This window comes from Halichoerus grypus, chromosome 1, assembly GCF_964656455.1.
Source record: "Halichoerus grypus chromosome 1, mHalGry1.hap1.1, whole genome shotgun sequence".
Lineage (NCBI taxonomy): Eukaryota > Metazoa > Chordata > Mammalia > Carnivora > Phocidae > Halichoerus > Halichoerus grypus.
In genome coordinates this window covers 206,494,128-206,513,828 of record NC_135712.1, presented here as the reverse complement: position 1 = coordinate 206,513,828, position 19,701 = coordinate 206,494,128, and the positions used below count along the sequence as shown (strand labels likewise).

The 19,701-nt window shown below is 42.4% G+C and overlaps 1 protein-coding gene across 1 annotated transcript in view; it reads right to left on the bottom strand.

Annotated features, from left to right (window-relative positions):
• The window catches only part of ADGRE3 (adhesion G protein-coupled receptor E3), a 39,187-nt gene that overhangs the window by 3,885 nt on the left and 15,601 nt on the right, over window positions 1–19,701 (bottom strand). The window contains exons 6-14 of the mRNA XM_036066532.2: window positions 16,082–16,265; window positions 13,309–13,428; window positions 8,046–8,230; window positions 5,746–5,913; window positions 3,343–3,540; window positions 2,827–3,062; window positions 2,055–2,121; window positions 1,741–1,832; window positions 96–264 (exon numbers count right to left, since the gene is read on the bottom strand). Coding sequence (XP_035922425.2) covers window positions 96–264; window positions 1,741–1,832; window positions 2,055–2,121; window positions 2,827–3,062; window positions 3,343–3,540; window positions 5,746–5,913; window positions 8,046–8,230; window positions 13,309–13,428; window positions 16,082–16,265 — 1,419 coding nt within the window. The remainder of the gene's footprint in view (window positions 1–95; window positions 265–1,740; window positions 1,833–2,054; window positions 2,122–2,826; window positions 3,063–3,342; window positions 3,541–5,745; window positions 5,914–8,045; window positions 8,231–13,308; window positions 13,429–16,081; window positions 16,266–19,701) is intronic.

Sequence of the window (19,701 nt, the reverse complement as noted above, 5' to 3'; positions counted from 1 at the left end):
ATGAAAATTTAGAGAACATAGATTTAAATGTTCATTAACGTATATACCTCCAAATATTTATCTTTATGACAATAACAAAAGGGGTCGTTGTTTACCTGCTGGCTGAGGAGGCAATACACCAAGAAGATGAAGAAGCCCTGCAGGCTGTTGATGATGGTGAAGAGGTAAGCCATGACATGGGCAGCTGGACCCACCTGCAGGATGCCCAGGAACCATGTGCAGCCCAGGATGAAGAGCTGAGCTGTCGTTTTGAGTGTCAGCATCCTGAAGGGAGTCATACACAATGATGTGAAAAAGCTAATAATGGACATGGACACCCTATTGTGTGGTTATTAATGGTGAGGACTCTGGAGCTACTCTGGCTGGGTTTAAACCCAAGGCAGAACTAATTGGCTTGTGACCTTGGACAAATTACTTTACCTTTCAATAACTCAGTTCCCTCATCTTTATAATAACCCTATTTCACACAGTTGCTGCCAAGATTAAATGGGACTTTAACATATGTAAAGTATTTAGGAAAGTATGTAAAACAAAATTAGTACATATATAAAGCATTCTAAAACTGGGTGCTCTTTATCTCTCTCATTATATCATTTATAGATGAAGTGTCATATAATTTATTATCCAGACAGGGAGGCTTTTGAGGCAGATGTGGTGCTAATTAACAATTACAATGGGTCAACAGGCATAACTGGGACCATCCCAGGCAAACGAGGATGTAAGGTCACCTTACTTACGTATCTATATATCCCTAATTAGAAAATATAGTAATACATAAGTGAGAAAAGCTAGTTGGGGAACAATTTGCGTAGCGTGATGCTACTGGGTGCATGCCTGTCTGTTCTACAGAACATGCACAGCCCAGAAAAAGGTCTGGGGAAAATATTATACATATCATACACTTTGTTACCTCTGGCTTCCCTGAGAAGTGGAAGGAGAAAAGAAAGGGAGGAGTTAGCTGCTTTCAGATTTTACTTTATATATTTTAAAAACTTTTGAAAAATTTTTGAACAAATGCACTATTTTTGTGATTACAATGAAATCAACAACAAATTACATGTTCACATAAAATGGATGCTGCAAATGAAAAAGTCCTCATCGTCCAAAATGTTGTGAAATAATATCATACAAAATATATTTTAATAGAAATCCTTCCCAAACCTATTGCATCTGTGTTATGTGGCAGAAATTGCTGTTTTTTTTCCCCATTCTCCTCTTTTTCATTTTAGTGCTGGATCCTTCCTTTTTTGAGTTTTATCAAGGACACGTGGCTACCCAGTTAGGACTACATTTCCCGGCCTGCCTTGAAGGTAGGTGTTACTGTGTGATCAAGGTCTAGCCCTTGAGATACGGGCAAATGTGGAACATGCAGCTTCTTCCCATGGATGGGATACTGGCAAGGAAACATCCTGGGGAATATGGAGCAACAAACTAGAAAGGACTCAGGTCTCTGGATTACTTTGTGGAGCTGAGATTCCCCACTAGCCCTGGACTGCTCACCTTTGGACTGTGACATGCGAATGAAATAAACTTCTATTTCACTCCTTTCTTAGGGTCTTTTTGTCACTGAAGCTTAGCCCGTACTACAGCTAATACAGGCTCTCATTAACTGTGACACTGGGTTTGCTAGCTCCTGGAACTTGTTTGTGGGGCGTATGTGTGTGTGGATGTGTAGGAGGGACCAATGGAGCATAAGTAGAGAAAAGAGGGGGTCAGAAAATACCATTTACCCCACCTTACCTTATATTCTGGATGGTTGACACTTCACTGTTGAGAGAGGAAAGTTTCCTTTTTAAAATCCAAAGGACCAGGAGAAAAAGAACTAAATTCACCTGCAGGAATGACACAGATCATGCAGAATGCAAGTTAAAATAATGCACCGTGTCCGCTGTAAATTGCACACAATTCCCACCTCCCTGCACGTGGGATTGAATTGGTAGCAGGTGGAAAAATCAATTCATACAGCGGAGAAAATGTATGCCCCTTATGCTGTCTTGCACCCAGCATGCCCAGTGCTTCTTCTTCGGTCGGGAACCCTGGAGCCACAAACTCACACAGATAATGGCACAGACGGGGCCAAGGAAACTCCAGATGAATCCCTGGTCCAGGTTGAGCCAGCAGCTGGGAACAATGGGAAAAGGGGCACAAAGAGAGATCAGAGAAAGCACATGAAATGAACACTTTTCCCGATGCTTTGCCAACATCTCCTGAAAATGTCAGTGGATGACAATGAAGGCTTTGATTGTTCACTACCATGTGTTAATGCTACACTAAACATTTTACAAGCACAGTCCTGCTGAAGTTTTAGACCAGCATCATGAGGGTGGGACCATAGGGACAACTGTTATCCCTGTTTCGCTAATGGGGGCACTGAGACTTGAGGACTCGAGGTCCCAAATTATGGGAAGGATGAAACTGGGACCTAACCACAAAATGCCTTCTTTCCAGAACCTTCCACACTCTTTTTTTTTTTTTTTAAGATTTTATTTATTTATTTGAGAGCGAGAGAGAGAACATGAGCAGGGGGAGGGGCAGAGGGAGAGGAAGAAACAGACTCCCCGCTGAGCAGGGACCCCCGACATGGGACTTGATCCCAGGACCCTGGGATCATGACCTGAGCTGAAGGCAGATGCTTAACAGACTGAGCCACCCAAGCACCCCAAACCTTCCACACTTTTACTGTCATCTTTCTCGCCTCACCAGGAAAGAGGTTAGAGCTGTTACAACCGAGGGGAAAGGAGAGTGGTTTCGACGTGGATATCCCAATCATCATCGTTAACACTGCCCTTAAAACTGTCCACAGCATAGGGTGAGAGTTGAGCTCACCGATCAGGTGTTCCATAAAGGTCAGACTTGATCACAGCAGAAATGGCCACAATTATAGCTGGGACTCCATAGCCCACGGGGAACATGAACTTCTTCATGAACTTGCTCACACTGGAGTAGTTGACCACTGTCAGGTTGCGTGCAGTGAGGAAGAGATTCAGACCCTCCAGCAGCATCCAGGTGAAGGACGCCAGGTAGAGATAGTGTAGGGCACCCGCAATGATGGCACACAGCACCTGGGGGAGGGGAAAGATGTCACCAGGAGGGACTATCAGGGAGGAGGGTGGCCCCAGGACCTGTACCATACTTTGCCATTGGAGAGAACTCTCATGTAGATGGTTGAGTTGTCAGGAGAGGGTTTGTCTTCTAGTTCATTAGTCAGTGTGAAATAGACTACTTACCCCTCTACCCTCCCCAGAACCCAAGCCCAGTTTATTAAGGTATCATTGCAGCACAGCTCCATGAACTGAGCACCCCTGGGACAGGGCAGGGGCTCCTCTGTGACAATGTCAGTACCTTGATCTCGGTCCGGTTGATGGCCGTGAGGAAGAGCAACTGGGCCAGGAAGAGGGAGATTGAGAGCTGCAGGTGGATCGAGGTGCTGGTGTTCTGGATGGTTTTGCACAGCAGGAAGGTGAGGGCTGCCAGGAGGAGGCACAGCAGAGAGATGCTCAGCCCCACATAGGTGATCACACCCAGCACGGGATCCTTCTCCTGGGACCCAGCAAAGAGGACATCATGGTCAGTCTCCAGGATTAATCCCCCTCCCCCTTGGAATGGGGCATCCCAAACATAGGCATGACTCCAGATGACAGAGAGTGTAAGAAGTATCTGTCAGACTAAGTCTTTCCCCCCCAGCTTTATTGAGGGATACCTAATATACAAAATAGTATGCTAATTGAATGCACACATTTTGATGAGTTTGGACATAAGCACATATCTATGATGCCATCACCACAATCAAGGTAATAAAGGTATCCATCACCTCCAAGATCTTGTGTCTCTTTGCTTTTTTCCTTCTGTGATAAGAAACAACATGAGATCTACTCTCTTAATAAGTTTTTAAGTCCACAATTCTGTCTTAACTATAGGCTCTATGTTGTACAGCAGACTCACCTCGAAATGAAGGAATATGCTAGGCTAAGTCTTGCACCCAAGAGCTGCAGGAAGCCCCGTGTAGCAGAGGCTATTAACCTCTTCACACTCATTGGTATCTGCCCTTTGGCTGCTTTCTGTGAAATCCAGTGACCCTGCCTGAGAGTATTTCTCCTGACACACGAACATGCTTGGACATGCCAGAAGGAATCACAAATACCAGGATGTTAATGCCCCTTGAAAGCTGCCCTCAAGCAATAAAAGTAATGGCATTGGTGGATAAATACCTCAGCTCCCTCACCTTTATGTGGGAAGGCTCTGAGATGCATGTTCTGTGATATCTCCCAGAAGTAACCAATGGGATTGAGTCCCAGTTGTCCATGGGGGTAACTTTCTCTTTAACACATCCTTTACTGGCTGCCTACTCTTCTCTGTCTTACTTCCTTATTGTCCTACTGATGTGTCTTGGGGTCACCTCCCAGAGAAACTACTCGCCTTCAAATTTTTGTCTCAGGATCTGCCTTTAGGAGATCCCAAACTAAGACATCTGTGTAATTCAGCTCTTGGCGACTCATCTCCTTAAAGACAGGAGCCAGGAATCTGGTGAGCCACACAGACTGAGTAAGACTCACAAGTAGGAAATGATAGTTGCCATCCCTTATAAGGATATGCAGATTTTCACTTGTTTCAATATCACTTTATAGAACTTTTTAATCCTTTGCTTTTTTAACCTTAAAAAATTGTGAAATATAACACACATACAGAAAAGAGCATACACATAAATGTATCACATGATTAAAAATTATTAAATGATTTGTAAGATCATTAGTTTGTAGACATTATCCCAGAAGCTCTTTCCAATTGCAAACCACCTTTTTCCTCAGAGGTAACCAGGGTCCTTTTATGATAAGCAGTTCCTGCCTATCTTTATAGTTTCACCACTGAAGTATGCAACCCCTGAGAATATGGCTTAGTTGTGTCTGTTTCTAAACTTTGTACAGATGGAAATATACTCTGCTCCACACAGTCACTCAGAAACCCATGATAACAGAGGCTTCACAATCTGGTAGCTACACCATCTGGAGAATGTTGCTTTCTTGTCACCCTGGGGGGTCCCACATGGGATTTTCTAAGCCTCATCCCAGAAAAGTAGCATTGCTTTTTTTTTTCCTTTCAAATTTTTAATCAAATTCTAGTTAGTTGACATACTGTATAATATTGGTGTTAGGAGTAGAAGATTCATCACTTACATACAACACCCAGTGCTCATCATAACAAGTGCCCTCCTTAATACCCATCCCCCATCTAGCTGATCCCCATCCACCTGTAGCATTGCTTTTAATAGCCCCCCGTGGGAAACAACCTAGATGCACATTAACTGTAGAACGGATAAGTAAATTGTAGTACAGCCATGCAAGGGAACATCATACAGCAATCCCATGTCCATTAAGCACTTACGCCCATTTCTTCCTCCCCCAGTCCCTGGCAACCAGTAATCTACTTTCTGACTCTCCAGGTTTGCTTATTCTGGACATTTCATATAAGTGGAATCATACAACAGGTAGCCCTTCGGCTCTGACGTCTTTCATTCAGCGCGATGTTTTCGAGGCTCACCCATGTTGCAGCACTACTGACTCAGTACTCAGATTGCAGCTCAAATGCTTAATTCTTACGGAGGCCACCCTGACCTTTCTATGGAAAGCAGCATGCTTTCTGCAATCCCTCACTCTAGTCCCTTGTGTTTCCCCCCCTTTTTTAAAAGAGTACTTATCCAGCAGGAGCTCACACAGGATTAGCTGGAGGAATTAAATGTATACATTGTACCTGGCTGGTTAAGGCCATGAGGACAGCGAAACTGGACAGGTGGGTGGAGTTGCATATGGTGTGACTTTTGTTCACTTGGATCAGGAAACAGCCGTCCCTGGACCACTGGCCGTGGCCCCCCGTGCTCTTCCAGTACACGCAGAAGGCCTTCCCTTTATTGGGCTTCCTCTGAAAGTAGAAAGGGCTCATCATGTTCTTCCTTGGGAGGGACAACTCTCAGAATGTCCGTCTACACCGGGGTGGCAAGCGAGGAGATACGCAGCTTAGAAGTGACTCAGGTGATTTCTATTTTAAGTGAAGAGAATGGGTGCCAGGACACCTGCTCCCGTAGTCCCAGCTCTGTTGGGGTTCCACATACCATAAAACAAGATCAAGGCCCTCTGGGAGCCAGAATTTTACAGGATGTCACTGGTTTCAGGATTTTATCCCCCACCATGGAAGTCAGACAAAAAACAAAACAAAACAGTAAATAAATAAAAAAGTCTGTGGCTCATACAGAGTTTTCTCCTAAACACTCTCTAAGACACCAATTCTGTCCCTGACCCCTTACAACACAAAAATTGCTCACGCAATGACAGGGGAAGTTTAGGGAAGAAATGAAGAGGGAGAGAATAGAATTAGCCTTCAACCTCTTCTTTTTGTCCCAAGGGTTTCCAGAGCATCACTTCATGGGGCCAAGAAGATGAGTCACACATTCTCCCGTTGGGGGGCTGTATCTCCTTTGATAATCCATTAGACCATCTCCAGATTTCTTGCTCCACTCCCACTGCCCCATGCCATATATGAAAAATTTCATACTTAGGTTTTATGCATCCGATAGAGAAATCCTACATTTCCTACTCCCCCCATTCTTATTTTGTTTAAAATTAAAAAAGAATTTTATCTATTTTTTCCAGCTTTATTGAGATATGACTGACATATAAATTATGTAAGTGTAAGGTATATAACATAAGTTTTTGACATATACATATATTGCAAAATGAAGTTAGTTAATATCCATCACCTCATGTAGTTACAATTTTTATTTTGTGGCGACAACTTAAAATCTACTCTCTCAGCAACTTTCAGGTATGCAATATAGTATTCTTAACTAGAGCTATCATGCTCTAGTTAATTAAATCCCCGGAACTTATTCTACTTGTAACTGGAAGTTTGTACCTTTGACCTTCTGCACTTTTTCTCTCCCAACCGCCCCCCCCCCAACCAAAAATACCTGTGTCTATGAGTTTGGCTTTTTGAAATTCTACATATAAGTAAGACCATACAGTATCTGTCTTTCTCTGCCTGACTTATTTCACTTAGCATAATACCCTCAAGATTCATCCATGTTGTTGCAAATGGCAGGATTTCTTTCAACTCTTACTTTCATGACAAAGCTGAAAGGCAAGGGAACAGATGAATTTTATTACATCTGGGTCTGGCTACTGACCTTCCTGTCTTTAAGAGTTTGGGCAGAGAAGGGGAAAAGGGAATGAATTAAATAAAATTTTTTTTCCGATGAAGTTATGTAGTCTAATAATTAATGCCAGGCTTTCGTGTGGAAATGAATACCATGTCTCAGTTCAAATTTCACAGAATAAAATTGGAGGTACCTCCAACTAAAATAATCCCATGCACTAGAATCATGCTGCCCAAGAGAAATATCATGTGAGCTACTTGTGTAATTTGAAATTTTTGGCTAGCCATATTAAAAAAGCTAAAGAAACATTTCAAATTAATTTTAATAATACATTTTATTTAACCCACTATATTCAAAACAGTATCTTTTAGTATGTCAATATAAATCAATATATGCAATCAATATAAATATTATTTTTCTTAAAAATATTTTATTTATTTTTTCAAAGATTTTATTTATTTATTTGAGAGAGAGAGAGAGAGCATGAGCAGGGGGGAAGGGACAGAGGTAGAGGGAGAAGCAGACTCCCTGCTGAACAGGGAGCCTGACATGGGGCTCAATTCCAGGACCCTGAGATCATGACTTGAGTCGAAGGCAGATGCTTAACCGACTGAGCCACACAGGTGCCCCTTAGAAAGTTATTAATGAGATATTTTGCATGCTTTTTTTCTTATGAGGGCTTCAAAATCTGGAACTACCAAGTCTAAATCCAGAAATACTAAGTCTTCAAATTCTCAATTCAGATGCACCAAGTTTCAAATGCTCATTTGCTACACGAGGCTCCCGGCTAAGGTATTGATTGGACAGCACAGCCCAGAGGCACTGACTGGTGAGGGTACACGCACATTGTTCGCTCTACCTCCAAGAAACCTAAGCAAGTTCAAATGCAGCTCTGACCCACCTTCACATGCTGAAAACTCAGAATCACAGACTTGGAGAGAGATATGTTCCTTTGGGGTCCAATAGCAGCACTCACTACCTGGGAGTTCAGGTAAACTCGGTCTTTCTCATTTGCCTCTTCAAAAAATGTTGCGTTTATGAGGGTTCCAAGAGAAGAATAAGAAATAAAGGCAATTGCCGTGGGACCTGAGAAAACAGAAAAATGGGGGGGGTCTTTAAAAGTGCCATCAGTCCTTTCCCACACCTACCATGCTCGCACACATGATGTACACACAAGTATACATACGCACACGTAGTCACCTATACGAGGGTCGAATGAAATAGAGATTCTCACCGTCTCTCCCTTTCTCACCTCTGAGACAGACAGTGTGTTTGTGGTCTTGAACCCTTTTTTGTATTGAAGGGGGTAAAACCTGGGGGGAAGAGAACTGGACAAACCAAGAGAGGTTACGCTGATTTGCATCAGAAAGGACATGGCTGTAGCCTTAGGAGAAAATGCATCAAATAAGATGGGAGGAGGGCAAAGAAGAGGCAGATGGAATTTCGAGGGAGGAGGAGAGGAGCCAGAAGGGTCAGCCTTGAAGAGGAAGCTTAGGGAGTTAGGTAAGTTTTCTGTGATGTCATTCCACTTCCTGAAGAGACTTCTGGAAAGGCTGATTTATTTTTCAAGACTTTTAGGATTGGCTTTGCATTCCTTTCAAATGAAGCATAATGTTGAGACTGGACTGAAAGAAATCCATTAACAAGTGGGTTACATGTATGGCTATCTCTTTGTATGTACGTATGAATGTGATCATCTTCTCCCATATATTATGTATGTAAACCAGATCTAGAAAAAAATAATGTGTGTAGAAATTTAGGCCACTACCCCTATCTATCTATTCATTTATTCAACTTTTTTTTTTCTTTTTTTTGATGGAATGCCTACTAGGGTCCAGACACTATTCTGGGGATACAGTGGGGGACAAAGAAACCATTTCTGCTCTTACAGATCTTTCTGGTGCAGGAGAGAGACAAACAAATATAAACAAATCAGTAAAAGTGTATGTCAGGAAACGATCGGTCCTAGGGAGAAAATTAAGTGAGGTAAGGGGAGGACAGAGAGACTTGGAGGATGCTATTTCAGACAGATTTCAGACAGCAGTGTGAAGGGAGGGGGGGCCACATGGCCACATAGAAGAATGCTCTAGGTAGATCTGATATAACAGGGACAAAGTCCTGAGACTTGAACGTGCCTAGCTGGTTCAGGGAACAGGGAGGAGGCCAGTGTGGCTGAAGAAGTGTGTGTGTGCATGAGTGGGAGGAGGTGAGGGCAGGGATGTGATGGGGGCAGATCCTGCAGGGCTTTATGAATCTTGAGGAGGACTTTTGCTTTTATTTTAAGGGAGTTTAAGCAAAGGAAAGCCATAATTTAACATACTTTATTTTTTTTTATTTGGGGGGGTGGGCAGAAGGAGAGAGGCAATCTTAAGCAGACTCCATGACCAGTTCAGAGCCTGACACAGGGCTCTATTTTACGACCCTGAGATCCTGACCTGAGTCGAAATCAAGAGTCGGACACTCAACCGACTGAGTCGCCCAGGTGCCCCAATTTAACATACTTTAATAGACTAAAAAATATATGTGTACAGGCTATATTTATATCATGTATTTATAATTCTATTATATATTAGAAGGACATACACATGACATATATCAGTAGGATAGTGTTATGCGCCAAATCGTGTCCCCCCCCCGCAAATTAAGTTGAAGTCTGAACCCATAGTACTTGAGAATGTGACTGTGTTTGAAGACAGGGCCTTTATAAAGATAGGGCCAGAGGAGAGAGGGCCTGACTTTGGTGCTGTGATGGAAGTGGGCAGTCCTGGGAGGCCTCATGGAGGAGGTGAAAGCTGACCTGGATTGAAGAGTGAAGACGAAGAAATCTGCACGCACAAAGAGAGACCAGGGATGTACACTCAGAAAAAAGACCATGTGAAGACACAGGGAGAAGGTGGCCATCTGCCAGAGAGAGAGATCTCGGAAGATACCAACCCTGCCAATGCCTTGATCTCAGACTGCTAGCCTCCAGAACTGTGAGAAAATGAATTTCTCTTGTTTATATATATATAATATATAATATATACATATAATATATACATATAATGTGTTATATATGTTAGTTACTAACATATATATATATAAACAAACATATATATTTGTAGTTAGTTTGAATATGGTGGGTTATAGGATTATAGGATGTTATGACCATATTCCGATGTCAATAAGTTTTCTTTATTCTTTGTAGCCGCCAAGAAGTCCACACTGCCGAGGCCATATATATGAAGCAGTTAGGATTGTAGAGACAGGAAATAGGGTAATAGGTTTCTGGATTAAAATCCCAGCTTTGTCATTTATTAGCTATGCAGCCCATCCTATTGGAATAAATTCCTCCTAGGTTTCTCTAATCAGGCTTCTCTGGTCCTGCCTGGGGGATCAGAAGCAATTCATTGCTGTTCCTCCGAATTAATGACAGTTTCCATTTGTCAGAATGAAACAGTGGTAGGTGGTTGGAAAAGATGGGCAGGTGATATGTCCATCTGTTCTTGTGCTTAGTAATAGCTTATTTTGGGGCTGAAGTATTCTGGTTAGGAGCAAAAGCACAAGCAGAAAAGAGAAGGGTGGCTGTAGGTGTTCACGGTCAGCTTCCGGTGGCCTGGGTTTTGTTCTCTGAGATGTTTTACAGGGAGGGGGTGTCATGGGATTGTATGTCTCGTGTTACCTCTGATGGGTGTCTGGGTGTAATTCGATAGCACCTCCTTTCAGTCTTAAAGTTGTTACTGTTTGAAGGTCAATTATAGGGTCGCTCTCCACGAGCAGTTCTCAACTGGGGGTGGGGGGGTGATTCTGCCCCCTCTGGGGACATTGGGCAATGTCTGGACGCATTTTTGGTTGCCACACTGGGTGTTTGTTTCTGGTGTCTAGTGAATAAAGGCCAGAGGTGCTGCTCAACATCCTACAGGGCACAGGGTGGCCCCCATGACAAAGAAGTCTCCTGCCCTAGACAGGACGTGAAGGACAGAGAAATGTCCCTCTGGGAGCTTGTCACACATCGGTCAATGGGTTCTTTTCTCTCCTTAGGAACATTGAGACCTCCACCTAAACGTGGATTTAATTCAGAGAACATTCATCACTGTTCTCTATGTAATGAGCCTGTAATGGTGACTCTAGAGAAAAATAATTCATGATTGCCATCCTTATGGGGATTCCAGCATGGTGGGGGAGACAAGGACATGGCAATCCAGCTACAACACAACATGTTAGATGCCAGGATAAGGCAAGTTCAAGAGGCTGGGGGGAGTGCAGAGGAGGGAGGGCCTGACTTTGGTGTTGTGGTGGAAGTGGGCAGTCCTGGGAGGCTTCATGGAGGAGGTGAAAGCTGAACCATGTTGAAGAGTAATAGTTCACCCAGTGGCCTGGTGGTTGGCATTCCTGGTAGAGGAGCAGCCAATGGAAATGCTCGGAGGTGAGACTATAGGGCTCACTGGGGGAGGGTAAATAGTCCTCCACTGGGCACTTTTATGCCAGGTGCCCCTTCAGGCACATGTAATCACATTACGATGTCTGTGACTTACTTAAACAGTTCAGCGGAGGAAGTTCTTATGAGCTGAGTTGTGTCCTCTTTGAATTCACATGTGAAATCCTAATCCCCAGTATCCCAGAACGTGATCAGAGAACATGTGGGGCTGCAGATGTGCTTTGTTTGGCTTGCACTGTGAAGTCTTGCACACTCTACAAATTGTGAGTTTTAGAAGAAACTCCTGGTGACAAGGCAAGCATGAACTTGTGTGGTTGGAGGTTGGCTTCCATCCTCCACCTGGCCCATTCTCAAACGAGGCAGATTCAAGTTCTTATCTTCTTGGGGGAGGAGAGGAAGTGATAGGAACTAATTGTCTCACGACACTTCCTCAGTTCAGCATATGGTTAGTTGTCCACATTTTGATGCCTTTACTCGGGGCCTTTCACTGATAGTACAGACCAGCTGTATCCCACATTTATAGGATTGGATTTAAGACCCCATTTGTCATGCTATAGCAGTTATAATGATAGGGCAGCTATTGTAAGACCAAATTTAAAAATTGAAGGTATTCATGCAACCAACCCAGTTTCTCTTGAAAAATCAGAAAGTCTGGCAACACTGGGACAATTAATAGTAACAATCCATTCCTTCATACACAGGCTGTAGCAAATGCTGTAGGCACCCTAACTTAATTCGCTTGGCACTCTTGGGTTCCTTATATGCCTATGAATTCTCCTGCAAGCAACTGCAACTCTCTGCCTGGGAGCATTCCCTGCAGTGAATGTGTTGGATTGGTACACAGGGCAGAATGGCAGGGCCCTCAACCACTGATGGATCAGAGCGGCTCTCCCTCCTTGAATGGGAGAGTTCAGTGGGATGAGTCACATTTACCACCAGCAGTGACCTACTCACTACCATAATAATACCTGTATTGGCTGTCTCCTCTTCCCTGTCTCATTTCTTTTCTCCCCTACTGGGATGGTTAATTTTATGTGTCAATGTGGCTAGGCCATACTACCCAGATATTGGGTCAAACATGAGTCAGAGTGTCGCTGTAAAGGCATTTTTTTAAGACGAGAGTAACATTTAAATCAATAGACTTTGAGTAAAGCAGATTACCCTCCACCATGTGGTTGGGCCTCCTCCAATCAGCTGAAGGCCTTAAGAAAAAGACTCTCTTCTCCCAAATAAGAGGGAATTCTGCCTATAGCCTGTCTTTGTCTGCAGTTACAACACCAACTCTTCCCTGGGTCTCCAGCCTGCTGGCTAGATTTTAGACTTGCTACCATCCACAATCACAGGAGCTAATTTCTTAAAATCTCTGTCTCTGTTTCTCTCTCTCTTTATCCCCCTGCCCCCTACACCATATTGATTTTGTTTCTCTGGGAAACCCTGACTGATACACCGACTGATGCTTCCTGGAATCACCTCCCAAATAAACTTACACTTTTCTCGGGGACTGCGTTTGGGTGAACCTCAACTGAGACCAGGACAGAACTGCCCCCAAATTGCAGAGAAGTGTCTTCCATGCTGAAGAATAGAAAGCCTTCACTTTGGAAAGATTTTTTAAGGAAAAGACTCAAATGACACAGTCTTAGGGTAACAAACCCATCAGGAAGGAGCCTGTTGGCGACTCTCCTTGTGACTCATACAGTGATACTGATCTGTGTGTCTTCGAGGTTCTGAATACAGCCACCGTATGTACCTTGTATGTTTTCCTGCACAACATCATTGCAGTGGATGTCCACTGAGTTCATGTGGGTGTTCAAGCTGAAGATTTTTCCTTCTTCAGAGCAATTGTCTGTAACAACTCGAGTTTCAATAGCTGGTGAGAAAAGCAACAATCAAGTTTGCCATTATTATAAGCTTTAAAAATGTGCATAGCAACATGGACAGGTTACATTTACTGAATGTCTAGGATGTTCCAGGCTGTACCTTGTCAGATAACCCCATGAGGGACCCTTATCCAAACGAGGTAAGACCCTAACTCCTGAAACAAGTTCTTAACTAAAGTTCTCTAGCACTCATCTTTTTTTTAAAAAAGACTTTATTTATTTACTTATTGAGAGAGAGAGTATGAGCAGGGGGAGCGGCAGGGGCGGAGAGAGAATCTTAAGCAGGCTCCATGCTTGGCATGGAGCCTGATACGGCCCTCGATCTCACGACCCTGAGAACATGGCCTGAACCGAAGTCAAGAGTGGTAGGCTCAACTGACCGAGCCACCCAGGCGCCCCCTCTAGCAATCATCTTTGAAGCAACAATTCTGTTTCTAGGAATTAATTCTCAGAAAACAATCATGGACGGGAGGGTAGATTTAGCTACAAGAAAGTTTTCAGCAGCAGGGATGATAGTGTGAAAAATAGGAAATTATCTAAATGTTCAACAAGGAGGAATTGATTTAATAATTGACAGCTTATCTCTGTAACAGGGAACCATGCTTCCAATGAAAATGAAGTCACAGGAGAATTGCCATCAAGAAACAAGCTCATGAGGGGCGCCTGGGTGGCTCAGTCGTTAAGCGTCTGCCTTCGGCTCAGGTCATGATCCCAGGGTCCTGAGATCGAGCCCCGCATCGGGCTCCCTGCTCCGCGGGAAGCCTGCTTCTCCCTCTCCCACTCCCCCTGCTTGTGTTCCCTCTCTCGCTCTCTCTCTCTCTCTGTCAAATAAATAAATAAATAAATAAAAATCTTTAAAAAAAAAAAAAGAAACAAGCTCATGAAAATATTTAACTTAAATATTAGCAGACGGCTGGAGCCTGGCTGTGAGTTTGAAATTGTTGAAACCGGGTGATGGGTACGGTCGGGTTCCTGCTGTGTCTGTCCATTCACAGATGAGGGAAGTGAAAACCCAATGAGGTGAGGGCACTGGTCTGCCCCATCAGTTAGGACCTGGCCAGATCAGGAAAGATGAGAGCTATTGTAATCTGAAAAATGGTTTAATTTTGAATGAAATGAATGAATGAATGAATGAAATGAATGAATAAGTCCTGATTCCAGTTTCCCAAGAAGGTTGGGCATGGGATTTTATTTTATATTTAAAAATTTATAAAAATTTATTATTATTTTTATAGAGTGTAAACTATCTCATCATACAAATTGGTATAGCAAAACGATTAGTTAGGCACACACCAATCCATTGATATCCCTGGGCTGAATAAAAGCACAGCAAACAGCATTTCTGGAGGCCAATATAGTGATATGTATCAAAGTCTATAAAATGTTTCTTTTCTCCTTGACCTAATGATTCTTCCTCTATGAATTTATCCTAAGAAAATATCAAAAAAATATACACAGATAAATTTTCAATGGTCTGTTCATGGGGTTATTTGGCAACAACCCACATTTCCCAGAATAGGGAAATAAATACAGTATAAATAAATTATATACAATGCAATTTGATAAACCATTGAAGACAATAATGTAGGGAATGGTGATGTATATAATTTACACGGAGAGATGTTGGTGATGTAATAAGTGAAAATTGTATGTACAACGTCACATACACAGCAAATATGCATCTGCATCAGACATGCATCTACATGGTTATAGGATAGGAAGATTGGGTTGTGGGCAGATTTGGCTGTTCTAAATTTAGTTTTGTCTATGTGTTTTTTTCTTTTTTTTTAAATTTAATACTTGGCTTTGCTATGATATCTTATTTATTTATTTTTATTTTTTAAAATAGCGAAATGATTACGAAGATCAAACTATTTACCATAGTCTCTCGTCACGTGGTTGGTTACGTTATGAATATATATGACAAGTATGATAAAAGTATTTTTATTTAAAAGATATGCAGTAAGATGTTCCTTCTGGGATGGAACTGTGATATGTGCCAGTAGGTATTAGGCTTCGGGTTAAAAAAACAACAACAACAACAAAAACCCAAAAAACTACTTTGAAGCCAAAATCCCAGACTCAGGACTGGAAACCATTGGCAATCTTTTCTTTCTTTCTTTTTGTTTTTAGAAGATTTTATTTATTTATTTGAGAGAGAGAGAGCAAGTGAGTGAGAGAGCAGAGAGAGCACGAGCAGGGGAGACTGACACAGGACTCGATCTCAGGACCCCAGGATCATGACCTGAGCCAAAAGCAGCCGCTTAACCAACCAAGCCACCCAGGCACCCCCTTTCTTTCTTTTTTTTGAACAGGTCTATGGAGCTCTGATTAATGCGTAATAAATTGCACATAATAGAGTGTACAATTTGATGAGTTTTATTGAGTGTATACACCTGTGTATATACTATATTCCTGTGAAACCAACACCATAATCAAGGTACTGAACATGTCTTTCATACCCAACAGTCTCCTCAAATTTTCTCCCTCCTCCCCCCTCCACCCATCACTATAGGTTAACTTGCATTTTCTAGAAATCTGTGTAAGTGGACCCAGGCAGGGTATTTATTTTTCTAATTGTGTAACCCAGACTCCAGCTTATAATGAACCCCCTGTGTGCATCAGGCCATATCCTCTTCTTACCCACAGTACTGTTGTGGATTTTCTGGATTTTTTGCTCCGGGTATTTCAAGGCAGTTTCTAGAGCATTTGATTCCACGGTCTGGAGAACATTTGTGGCCCAAGATGCGACTTTGCTCTTCTCTTCCGTTCCCGGTAGAGTGTTATTAGCGAGAAGTGACTCGAATATCTCAACAACATGTTGCAGCTTTGAAGATACAAAGAATAAGAATACAAATCCAATCTGATAGATCCCATACCCTGAGGGAAAGTAGAAAGCACAAGAAAGCAGCTTCTGGAGCCAGAGGACCCGGTTTCAATCCTGATCCACCATTGAAAGGCTGTGTGAACTTGGAAAAATCACCCAATTGCTCTGTGCCTCAGTTTCCCCATATTAGGATAGGGACAATAAAAGGACCCCACAGAGTATTTGGAATTATTAAATGAATTAAGAGATGCTACCTTTTTAGAACAGTGTCTGTGCCTGGTACACACGAGATGAGGGTTAGTTATTATGGACATCTTTTACCAACAGGGAAGTGGTAAGGTTGCCAGAAATAGACCAGTTGTTCTCCATTAGGGTGATTTTGACCCCTCGGGGACATTTGGTAATGTCTGGAGACATCCCCCGCACTGAGGGATGCTACTGGTATCTAGTGGGTGGGGGCCAGGGATGCCGCTCAACAGCTTATGATGCACAGGGCTGTGCCTCCCCTGCCCTCTCCCGAAAGTGACCCAAGCCCAGTGTGTCAGTGGTGCCAAAGCTGAGAAAATGCGAAGTAGAGTTAATAGCGCAAAAGACATTCTAACTGGCCTTTTTAAGTCAAGAAGTTTATCTAAGAAGTAAAGCAAAGTGATGAACCAGAGGAGAGAAGAATGGAGAGCCAAGGTGAAGTTTTATAAATATAGGCATAACCTAACTGTAATACAGGTGATTTGAAAGAAGATTTTTATGCGAACACCCACATCCTTGTACTTAAAGTGTGGTCTTTGTAGCGGCAGCATGAGCATCACCTGGCTGCCCATTTGGAATGCAGCCTCTTGGGGGACTGAGTCCAAATCTGCACCTTAACAAGATCCTGAGGGGATCTGTGGGCACAGACACACTTCAGAGGTTTGGTTCCAGGCTCCCGCAATAAAGTGAATATCGCGGTAAAGCTATTCAAATAAAGTTTTTGGTTTACCAGAACATATAAAAGTTTTGTTTACACTATACTGTAGTCTTTTAAGTGTGCAACAACATTCTGTCTAAAAAACGTACAAACCTTACATTACCTGGTGCTCATCACGACAGGTGCACTCCTTAATCCCCATCACTTATTTCACCCATGAGCACCAGGTGATGTGTGGGAGTGTTGAGTCACTATATTGTATACCTAAAACTAATATAACACTGTATGTTAACTAACTGGACTTAAGATAAAAACTTAAAAAAAAGCCAATTAATCAATAAATGAATAAAAATAAGCAATGTGCAAACCTTAACTAAAAACACTTTATTGCTAAGAAATGCTAATGCTCACCTGAGCTTTCAGCGAGTCATAATCACTGATCACAGATCACCACAACCAGTATGATAATAATAAAAAAGTTTGAAATACCGTGAGAATTATCAGAATGTGCCACAGAGACATGAAGTGAGCAAACGCTGTTGGAAAAATGTCACCAATAGACTTGTTCCATGCGGGGTTCCCTAAACCTTCAATTTGTAAAAATCGCAGTGCAAGTACAATAAAATGAAGCACAATGACATGAGGTATGCCTGTATGTTAAAGTACTAGACAGCAAAGTACTGGATAGGATAGGGACTGTGTCTTGCTCACAAAATGGTACCTAGAACAGTCCTTGACAAATGCAGGTGCTCAGCAAGTGTTCATGGGCTGCATGAATGCTCTTGGGAGGAAAATGCAATCGCACAAAAGAGTTATAAGCAGAGTGATATATCAAAAAGGCTGGAGAAACATTCAGAACCAGGGTTCAAATAAATCTGTTCAAGGTTTTGCTCTTTCGGTCTGAGTCTTTGTGGAAATTCTGAGCTGAATTTGCTAGTTTACAAGCAGCCTCCCATTCCTGCCCAATATAGAAAACATAACTTAGTCCTCTAAATGACAGCTGAAATCATCTTGGTTTAAACTCATTCCTACAGAGTAGGCACCAGAGCATTTGCCCTTCAGAATTGCTATTGTATTTTTTATTTTTATTTATTATTTTATTTTATTATGTTATGTTAGTCACCATACAATACGTCATTAGTTTTTGATGTAGTGATCCATGATTCATTGTTTGCATATAATACCCAGTGCTCCATGCAATACATGCCCTCCTTAATACCCATCACCGTGCTAACCCATCCCCACACCCCGTTCCCCTTCCCCTCTAAAACCCTCAGTTTGTTTCTTGAATTCCATAGTCTCTCATGGTTCATCTCACCCTCCGATTCCACCCCCTTCATTTTTCCCTTCCTTCTCCTAATGTCCTCCATGCTACCACTATTGTAGAGTCTGATCCAGCATGAAGACTTTGTACCTTTTTCTGGCAATGCATTTGTTAATTGAGGTGAACTTCACACAACATGAAATGCACCCTTTTAAAGTATACAATGAAGTAGCAATTTAGTATATGCACAATGTTGTGCAACCACCACCTCTATGTAGTTCCAGAACATTTTCATCATCCTGAGATAAAACCCATTAAGTAATCACTTCCCATTTTCCCTTCTCCTGGGCTCTGGCAACCACTAATCTGCTTTCTGTTTCTGTGGATTTGCCTGTTCTGGACGTGTCATAGAAATGGAATCCTACACTGTGTGACCTTTGTGTCTGGTTTCTTGCACCCAGCATGATGGTTTCAAGGTTTATCCATGTTGTAACATGAATCAGAACTTTATTCCTTTTTATGACTGAATAATATTCCACTGTATGGATATACTACTTTAAAACAAATCCATTCATCTATTGATGGACAACTGATCTCTTTCTTCCTTTTGGCTACCATGAATAGTGCTGCTAGGAACATGGGCGTGCAGGTATCTGTTTGAGTCTCTGCTTTCAGTTCTCTTGGGTATATTCTTAGGAGTGGAATTGCTGGGTCATATGGGAATACTATGTTTAAATTTTTGAGGAAATGGGCAATGAAACTTCATAATGAAATGTTCCTGTTAATTACATGATTATTTGTTCATGACTTCCATGAACACTTGTTGAACTCCCAGTGTGGGCTTGGGCTGATTCCTGCCCTCAAGAAGCTCACTCTCTAGGTGGTGATGACACATCATGGAAATGTTGAGTTCACCAGAGGTAACAATGGATAACCTGGATGGCAGGTGTACTCTGGACCAGGCACTGTGCTAAGTACTCTACATATAGTATTTCATCTAACCTTCCCATCCTTCCAAGGAGGTAGGTGCCATGATGACCCCCATCTTACGGATGAGTAAATCAATCTTGCAGAGGGTGATGGTTAATTTTATGTGTCAGCTTGGCTGGGCCAGTGGGTACCCAGATATATTTGGTCAAGCATGATTCTGGGTGTGTCTGTGAGAGTGTTTCTGGATGAAATGAACATTTGAATGGGTAGATGGAGTAAAGCAGATTGCCCTTCCCAATTTTAGTGGGCCTCATCCAGTCAGTGGAGGGCCTGAACAG